This window comes from Lipophrys pholis, assembly GCF_963383615.2.
Source record: "Lipophrys pholis genome assembly, chromosome: 21".
NCBI classification, from domain to species: Eukaryota; Metazoa; Chordata; class Actinopteri; order Blenniiformes; family Blenniidae; genus Lipophrys; species Lipophrys pholis.
In genome coordinates this window covers 5,093,110-5,103,241 of record NC_137649.1, presented here as the reverse complement: position 1 = coordinate 5,103,241, position 10,132 = coordinate 5,093,110, and the positions used below count along the sequence as shown (strand labels likewise).

General features: G+C 41.5%; 1 protein-coding gene across 1 annotated transcript; it reads right to left on the bottom strand.

Annotated features, from left to right (window-relative positions):
• Window positions 1–6,148: 6,148 nt before the first annotated feature.
• On the bottom strand, window positions 6,149–8,273 carry LOC308126570 (centrosomal protein of 83 kDa-like; the record flags this gene model as incomplete). Its single annotated transcript, XM_080491072.1, is given in 2 exon segments — window positions 6,149–6,181; window positions 6,183–8,273. Coding segments are annotated over 2 exon segments (2,124 nt in total).
• Between the last annotated feature and the right edge of the window lie 1,859 nt (window positions 8,274–10,132).

The window sequence follows — 10,132 nt, the reverse complement described above, 5'->3', positions numbered from 1 at the left end:
AGAACTAACTATTTTCATCACTGAGGGACCTCTCTCAATCTAAAAAAGGCAAGATTTTTTTGTGGTTTATAAATGCACTGTATTTAAATTAAGTTAACAGTGGCTGAAATCAAATAATAATGAAGAGCCCCACCTAAGAAATCTATCACCAGCAGCCACCACTGATTTGTATACATATAACCTATTTCTTGTCAGAGCATCACTTAAATGAATAACATCATAGAAAGTAATTTAAATATTTAAGACATTTGAAATGATTATGTCTCTCAATAAAAAGTTTTTTAAAAACCTTACAAAATAGCCTTTACCTATCTGCAAAAGTACATTCAAAAACCATAAAGAGTCATAAGGTTTTTTTTCTTAATAAAAACGCAAGCACCACTTTTTGTGGATTCCCCCGAGTTTACATTTTTCAGTGACCTGATAAGCACCAGATGGCGATGTTTCTCACCAAACTGACATGATGTATGGAGGATGAATGGATGCTGTTGTTTTCGTCATCGAATCAGTGATCATCAAGAAGATAAGACAGAAGAGTGTGTGGTGTGGGAATAACACCTTCATATGTTTGTTTTGGAGACCGTGTAAAGACATGAGGTTGAGCTGAAGTGGCAGAGATAAAGATTGTGAGATTTCTGTTCTGAGTGACCAGGGTTGATTACAAAAAGGAGAAGATCAGAGGGAGAGCAGATGGAGCTTGAATCATGCTTGAGGTGGTTTGGATGAGAGTGTTTGAGATGAAACTGCCAGGCAGGACGGCAGAGGAAGACCTCAGAGAAGTCTTATTCATGTATTGAAGGGATGAATACACTGTAAAGAAATTCATTTTTACAGCCAAATATGAGATAATTATGTCATTAATTCAGAAAAATACAGTCAAGTTTTATTTTTTTTATGTGAATGCAATACGCTTCCGTAGAAATGTTTTGGGGTTTTTTCCCCCTACACAACACATAAAGGGTAGTAGTTTTATGTTTCAAATATTTTTATTGAAAGCAGCAAGAAAATGTAAAGGATCTCAATCACCGACTATTGAGTGAACGAACAACACGACGCAAGGCGTCTTTCAGTGGCCAGAGAAGCGACGTTTGAGATCACAGCATTTTTATTATTATTTTAACATTGTGTACTGTGCTTAATTTATTTGTATACGCATAAAGAAACAAAGGAACATATGTGGAGAACAAAAGAAGGAATTAGAAAATAAAATAAAATAAAAAATTAAATTAAATATCCAACCCACCCAAGTTGACTGCACATTTCAAACGCCTCCAAGATAGGAGATCAACGGTTGCCAAATCTTTTCAAAATCAATCATATTAACGTACATAGCATATCTTATTTTTTCTAAGTTGAGCGTGGTGGTAAGTTCTGTAACCCACATCTTTAAAGAAGGGGTATCTTTATTTTACCTATAGAATAAGGAAGGCAGTCCTCCTGCTCCATTTGCAGTCCTTTGGGGAGCAGTACTGATTCATCGAGTGAAATTGAAATGTTTTTTTTATATTTGTAGCCCAATAGTAATACACAAAGTTAGGTAATGACAATCCTCCCAGTGACTTATGTTTGGTAAGATGTTCCTTTTTGATTCTATGTGATTTGTGGTTCCATATAAATGGTAAAATAATGGCATCCAACTGTTTGAAAAAAGGACTTTGTTGGAAAAAGGGGTAAATTTTGGGGTGAATATAAGTATTGCGGGAGAAATACCATCTTTATTCCATTTATTCTGCCTATTACAGAAATTGGAAGCATCTTCCAAAATTGAATATTATTTTTAAACATCTCTGACAGTGGGTAAAAATGTTCTTTTAGAAGGGAGGTATATTTTTTGGTTATATTGATTCCCAAATAGGTCAACTTTTCAGGGGACACTTTAAAGGGGAGAGTTACAAGCCAATCAGGGTTTTCCTGTTTTACAGGCATTAACCCACTTTTTTCCCCAGTTAATCCTATATCCTGCAAAGGTACCAAATTTATCAATTACAGAGAGAATTGCTGGAATAGATGTTTGAGGCTGTGATACATACAGTAAAATGTCGTCGGCATAAAGTGAAATTCTATTCGTCATGTATACTGTATTTCAGGGTGCTTCCGAATTGTCTCTGCTAGTGGCTCTAACGCCAGTGAGGAGAGCAAGGGACTAAGTACGCTTCATTGTCTTGTGACTCTGAAAAGCTTGAACTGTGCCGGAATGTTCTGGTTTGTAAGGATTCTAGCCATGGGGTTTTTATACAGTAGTTTTATCCATGAGATGAACTCTTTACCCAAGTGAAACACCTCTAAAGCAGCAAAAAGGTAGGGCCATCCTTGTATGCCTGATTGTACATTTTTAATAGGTATGGTGCCAGTTTAACTTTAAAATATTTATAAAATCTATTATCAAACCCATCTGGACCCGTTTTTAATGAACCAATAGCCATATGAATTTCCTCACAAGTGATCTTAGCATTAAGTGTTTTACGATTTTCTGCATTCAGCTTTGGCATATCACACTCATCTAAACATTTTTTGCATATCTTCCATTCTAGCAGTTGAACAAGATGTATAAAGTGATTCATAAAATTGTTTAAAACTGTTGTTTATTTCTTTACGAGAAGTCAAAACTGCCTCATTGGTGGATCTGATTTTGTCAATTGCGTTCCAATTTCTTTAACTGTCTTGCCAAAAGCTTTAGCGGCTTATCTGCAAACTCAAAGTGTTTTTGTTCCATATAGGTAAAAGCTTTATTAATGTTACTAGATATAATTTGATTGAGTTTATATCTTAATGGACATATAGCATTGCATTTATCACTGGAAGGTCATCGTGCATTTTCTGCATCTCGCTCTTCTATTTGCTTTCCTAGTTTTACTTGTTCAACTTTACTCTGTTTCCTTAGCGAAGATTGAAATGATATTACACACCCTCTTATACTGTATATGCTTTATAGGTCTCCCACAATATACCAGGTGAAATATTACTCTGGTCATTTGTATCAAAAAATAAGGTGGTTTGTGAATTTTAATACTGTTGAAATTTGACATTATTCAAAAGCTGAGTGTCGAATCTCCAGTTTCTCTCTGATATTGTTGGGTTATAAATTTGTACCGTAAATGTAACTGGACAGTGGTCAGATATTATTATATTATGGTATCTGGCATTGCGTACATTAGGAAGCATTCTCCCACCTACCATAAAATAATCAAGTCTTGTATAGACATGCACCTGTGAGTGGAAGGAATATTCTCTCCCTGTAGGATTCACAGTCTGCCATACATTAGAGTTTTTCATAAAAGTTTTGATAAAGTTACTTGATTTACAGTACGTTGTTTTTCTACTGAGTGATTTATCTAGGTATGGTTCTAGAACTAAATTAAAGTCCCCTTCAATGATTATGTTAGCTTCAGGTATATCAGTAATTAAACTAAGAACTTTTCTATAAAATTCAGGATTGTCGATGTTAGGACCGTATACGTTTAGTAGAATAACTGGGCTTGCGTGGAGTTCTCCAGTAACCAAAATATATCTCCCATTCTTATCAGCTATTGTGGATGTTTGCCTAAAGGGCACTCCATTTTTAATCAGTACAGCTGCCCCTCTTGCTTTAGCTGTAAATATGGAGTGCTAAACTTGATTAATCCACTTGCACCTATTATGAGCGTCATGTTTTAAATGCGCCTCTTGCAAAAAGATGACATCTGCTTTAAGACTTTTTCTATGTGACGTCACCTTGCCTCTCAATAGGCTCATTTACCCCTTTAACATTCCAAGTACAAAAGGTCACATTTCACCTTTCTGTCATACAAACTTGAGTTTGATTGATTCGACGAGGACATTATTGGTCCATACTTGTAATCGATAGGTTTGTACAGTCACCCTCCTTGCCCCTACCCGAAAGAACCCCAGGAAAAATAAAACACGGGAAAAACTGAACAAGTGAACATCGCTTCCTCCTTATATATTAATTAATATTTTATTTCTAACTTTCTAATAACACGAGATGCTCCGCAGCTACAGTTGAATTGGAAAACAAAGCAAGTATTTATAGTCCAATTCTGTCCAACGGGGTTGAATGCCAGTAATATCAATGTCTCATTGTCCGTACTGCACCTTAACCATGTCCAGACAGTTTGCCACTGAAGCAATGCGTGAATAGTTAAAGGAGACATATCATGCTTTTAAATCCTTCCTTTTTACATATAAATCATACAGTTGTGGTCTATATAAAGCGGAACTGCAATGCTTGGGTCTGAATTCCTCATTATTATAGCTCCACAGGCCCCTTTTCAACCCCTTTTCTGATGTGCTTCTGAGAGCAACTCGTTTTGGGGCGGTCTCTTCAAATGCAAATGAGACACTTCATACCCCGCCTCCTCTCCAGGTTGCAGAGGTGACACTCGGTTCAACTACACCCTGTTCGGCCATCTTTGTAGTTTGATAGAACAGATACAATTATCTAGCGGCGCAGAAACTTTATATTCACACATTATTTACAAAATGTCAACAACGGAAGATTTGTCCATCCAGCCATACATGTTGGAGCCAGAGTCGGACCTGGCGGAGCGAGATGAAAATGACGATGATGCACCTGCAGAACAACGTCTTCATATGGATGTAACGCAATGGTGTGTTACTATATTTACACTAACTTCTCCATCCATGCCCACTACTACAATACTGCCTGTATTACAACGACTATTTAACACAGAAGTTACATTATAATCTAAAACGAGCACACAGCGCTAACATATGAAGACGGTGCAACTGCTAATGCTAACAAAACAATGACAGGGATGTCTTATCATCACACTTTTTAGCGTTATATACAGCTTACCGAAGTGCTCTGTTTGTCGTCTCCATAGATAGAAGGAACTGACCGCTCAATCAGACAAAGTCTTTCGGCAAATCCTTCTTTATACTGGCGGAGGTTGCTGAAGCAGTCGTCCTTAAAGTGCTTCGCGCACACAAAAATGACCTTACCCACAGATGTGGGTACATTTCTGTGAAAAATAAAACTCAACCAGGCACTTCGAAAAGGTTCTGATGCTGGGAGACGGTGTAACGAAGCTTGTGGGTTACTACATCCAACAACCGAACATTTCGACTTATCCTCTCGTAACTTCGGCATCGTTGAGGTTGGACTACAAAATCGCAGCGAGAAAGAAAAATGGCGGATTGCTCGAAGTGTCGATGTCCTAATTTGGCAGTTCCGCTACGAATACTGTGACGTCATTGTTCAAAAAACGTAATAGAGAATAGAAAAATCGAAACAGATTGCAAAATATGACCGAAACAGAATATAAAGATATCAACGGAGCACCTGAAGAGACTACTTTGAACTTTTCTGTACTTCTAAACACTCTAAATATACAACAAAATGCATTTAAGGGCTAAAAAAGTGGATTTAGCATGATATGTCCCCTTTAAATCTTCTCTCAGGGTTTTTCATACAGCGTTATGTCCATTTTCAAATTAGGGTCCAAAATGTTCCATAGCGGCATGTGGCAATGGGATCCATAAACATCATCTCCGTATCGTTGTGGGTCACTCTCAGCTTGGCAGGGTATAACAGACCAAATCTCACTCCGGGTTTATCTCACAACAGGTTTCTAGCGGGGGTAAAAGCAGCACGGCGTTTCACCACAGTCAGGGGGAGATCTCGGAATATCTGAATACGGCCTCCACCAAACGACAGATTCTTCTTTGATGTAATCTTCCGAAGCATCTCATCCAGAGTGTGACTGTAGTGTATCCTGGCAATAAGGTGTCTTGGGGTGGGGCCATCATCTCCGGGGCATGAGCGCAGCGCTCGGTGGGCACGGTCCAGGAGCGGGACGTCCTACAGATCCAGCGCCGTTCTTAACAGTTGTGCCCCAAAATCCGTCACCCACTGCCCCGTTTCTTTTATGTGTTTAATTGTTGGAGGTTAAGGTGCTGTTTCTAATGCCAATAAAATCAAACCCCGAGTTTGTCTTGATTTTATAAAACAAACAGACGGTGCAGCATCATCACAACATTTCACATCTGTGTAAACTGTGTTAAAAATTAAAGTTTTCTCTCTATATTTAAGGAATTATACCGATAAATAATGTTTCTATTTACAAGCAGTGTTGGCACTGGTGGTTTTAAAAACAGCCCGTCTTGAAATGTCGAAGCAGAGTAGAGCTCAGAGGTCAGGCTGAGCCGTGGGGCCCCGATCACCTCTGATCCAGAGATCCCAGCTCCACCAGCTGCTGCTGCTGAGCATTTTCCAGGTTGTCCAGCCGCTGGCGAAGCGCCGACAGGTCCTCTGTGCTGTCGAACGACAGCCCCTCCGGCCTGAAGACGAGGAGCGGGTTGTGTGAGGAGGTCAGGGGGGTGGGGCCTAAGCTGACCGGACCCTGGCTGGCCAGGAGGAGACGCTGAAAGTCATTGTGCCGCTGCTGCAGCTCCTTCAACCGCCTCTTCAGCAGCACTTGTTCTTCTGGGGACGAACGTCTTTTGGCTGCAGCGGCCTCCAGTTCCAGCTTTTTGATCTTTGCCTCCAGCAGCTGGATTTGATCCTGCTGTAGCTTCTCTTTGTTCTCAGACTGTGTTTTTCTCTTCTTCTGAGCCTCTGCTGCCCTCTGCAGCTTCTCTTTAAGCAGACAGTATTTCTGCTGCAGCTCGGCGTCGTGCTCCTGCAGCTTTTGTTTCTCCTCCAGCCAGTCGACCCGACGCTCCTCCAACAGCCCCTCCGCCTCGTGCTGGCTCTTCTCCCCCTGAGCTTGGGCCGTCTTCAGAGCCTCCTTCACTCGGTCCAGCATCTCCTTCAAACGCTGGTTCGTCTCCATCAGGCCGCTCTCGGAATGTGACAGCGTCGCCAGCTGGACACTGAGTTCCTGGTTCTGCAGCAGTAGGGCTGTGCTCTCTGCTTTTTGTCTTTCAAGCTCGGCAGACTGAGAGCTCTGCTGATGGAGCTGGTTTCTCAGGTGCTTCAGTTCCCTGCGGGCGGCTTTTTCGCCTTTCTGGGCTTTTCTGAGATGCTCCTCCCACTCCGTCTTCTGGGAGTTATCTGAAGCGTGCTCCTGCGCCCTCTGCTGTTCCAGTTCAGCAAGACGGGTCTCCAACTTCACCTTTTGTTCATGTAGAGCTGCAGTTGTGCGGAGCGCGTCCTCCCGGGCGCTCTGCACCTTCCTCACCAGCTCCCTCTCTTTTTCCACAAGAACGTCCTTGTGTCGTTCCAGAGTGGTTTTCAGTTGCTCCACATCGGCCTGCAGACCATCGATTTGGTTCTGAAGTGTGGCCTTCTCTCTCTCGAGCTCCTCTTTAGAGCGAGCACACTGTAGCTTCACGGTGGCGCTCTCCTGCTTATGGGAATGCTTCAGGCTTTTTATCTGACAGGTGAGTGAGTTGACCTCCCGTTCAGCTTTGTGAAGTTTCCCGGTGAGCTGGCTGTTCTGCTCGCGGCTCACGTGAATCTCGCTCCCAATCCGCTCCAGCTCCTGTTGCTGCGACTGATGCTCCGCTTCTATCGTCTTCAGCATCAGCTGGGCCTCGCTCAGCTGTCTGGTCTGGGTGCGCAGGTCGCTTTCGGACTGCTGAGCCAAGTTTTCCTTCTGTACTCGCAGCTCGGCCACCTCCGCCTCCAGGCCCTTCACCCGTAGGTGGAGCTGCTCTCTCTCCCTCACCAGAGCCGCCATTCGCTTCCCGTCGCGCAGTGCCTCCGACCCCTGGTACTGAGCCACCAGGTCCTCCCGCTCCTTCTCCAGATAAGAGACCTCGGCCTCGTAGTGGATCCTCCTCCTCTCCAAGATGATAGCACTTTCTTCTCTCTGGTGCTCCATCTGGGACTGAAGGAGGCTGTTCTCGTACCCCAGCTTGTTGTACTCGGTCCTGTACTTTTCCGCCTCCTCCACTAGCTGGTTGAACTGCTCCTTGACTGGAGCCTCCATCTCCTGCTGCAACTCAGCTCTGAGTAACTCCAGCTGGTGCGGCGTCATCACCTGCCGCCGGAGCTCCTCCAGCTCCCTGTTTTTATTCAGCAGGTCATCTTGCTGCTCGGCCAGCAGCAGCTGAAATTTCTCCTGCTGAGCTTGTTTCTCGCTCTGCAGGCACCTAAACTCGCCCTGCGCCCGCGTGAACTCCTCCTGCAGACTGGCATGTTCAGCCTTCAGCGTCTGGAAGTTCGTCCTGTGGATTTTGTTGTTCGTCTGCTCGTCAATAAGCATCTTCTGCAGCTCCAGCTCTACTCCCTCCAGTCCTGCAGACAGTGCTAGCATGGCTGCAGACTTCCCGAGTGGGAGCGACTGGTCGACAATGGAAGACGTCATCTCACCTCCACGCAGCCTTGGATCCATTTCTTGATACCTTGAAAGAAAAATGTCTGATTCGCTGGTTATAAGCATAAACAAACATGCAAAGTTTTGTTTCGAGTCCCGTGGTGGGGATGAATGATGGGGAAAGATGAAAGGAAATTAGATGAAAGTGTCAAATCAAAGGCACACTGTAAAGAATGTCTCTGTAAAATGATGTAATATGCTGTCAGCAGAGATGCCAGCATATTACTGTTATTTTATAGGATTTGTACTGGGAAATTACTTTACGGCTTATTACTGTAGTAGTAAAATACAGTATCTTTCTGTATTTTTGCCATTTTCAGTAAATTGCTGGCAGCAGAGATGCCAGCACTTTACTGTTATTTTACAGTATTGATAAATGAATTTGCACCTCATTACTGTTTTGGCCAAATACAGTTTATTTCTGTATTTCGTTCTGTTTACAGCAAAGTACTGGCAGCAGAGATGCCACCAATATACTGTGATTTTGCAGTTTCCATGCTGTTGACCAATTTCACAGCTTATTAATTTCCAGAAACATTCTGGGGTTACTTTGAAATTTCACAGTTTGCTGTAGACAGGCAGAATACAGTGACTCAGCAAGATTTTAAATCTCAATATTCAAAACAAAAAGTTTTCTGTGGGCGACAGAGAAGTGCTTGAACTTATGCTAAAAATTCAATGAACAATTCACAAGGGATATAAATCACACACATTTTTATTTAAACAGGCAGTGTCAACATAAAAATTGTTTCTGTAAAAATACAATAACAATAAAAAAAAAGAAATTAAAACTGTTAGATGTCCCAGATTAAGAAGCCAAAGAATTTCAGAGCAGTAAAATTAAAAACTGCAAAATAGTGTGTGCTGGATGTAATGGCAATAAACTATACATTTTAGATTACATGTCAGAGACCTTATCAAACTTGAAAACACAACAAAAGTTTTCACTGTTTCCATACTATTTTTTGGTTTTGTTTCATGTACAATGTCTTATCTTACCATATCACACTATCACGGATCAAATAATTGGACTAAACACTGAGGCAACTAATACAGAGGAAATAAAGATTTAGTCTAGTGTCTAAACTTCTGTGCTCTCAAGAGGCAGTTTAAAGTGTTATAGTCTATAAGTCTGTTATAAGTCTATAAATTTAGTCCTACTGCTGTGTGGAAATATGCATCACTGAGAACATTGAAACTTTGCATCAATAACATTTGTAAAACACACTTTTACAAGGTTTTGAAGATGTGGATTAATACCGCTGCATCAATTGCAACATTTGGGACGAGGATGGCTGGTGTTTTTCCAACTTAAAATAGCCCTGTGATGTACACAAGTGTCCTATAAAACATATTTATACCTACAGAATACAGATGTACTGCAATGTAATATCTGCTGACTATGGAACTATACCACAGCAAAAACTTCAATCAGTGGTCACATTTGCGGAAAAACTCTTATCGAGATAGTTTTACCTCATAAAATGGTTCTGTGGTGTTCAAAAAAGTCTCTGAGGTAGGCCACTATTTTAATTCTTAAAATAGTATGGTGAAGCTCGTGTGCAGCTTTTGCACAAGTTCTATGAGGGAGGCTTGTGCTTTACCAAACCTTTACCTTGTGTGAGTGCGTCTGCGTGGAGCCCAAGAGCGCAACTAACGACAGCTAAACTAAAGAAATTAAAAGATGGAAACCTATTTTTCGCATTCTAATCATTACAAATATCGATGCACTTCATGTAAAACTTTTTTACAGAACAAAGAATAATGTAAGCTTAATTGCCTCAAGACAAATTTAGAAAATGTCATTCAAAACAAAACATGATCATCCACCAACTGTCGTTTGCTTGTAA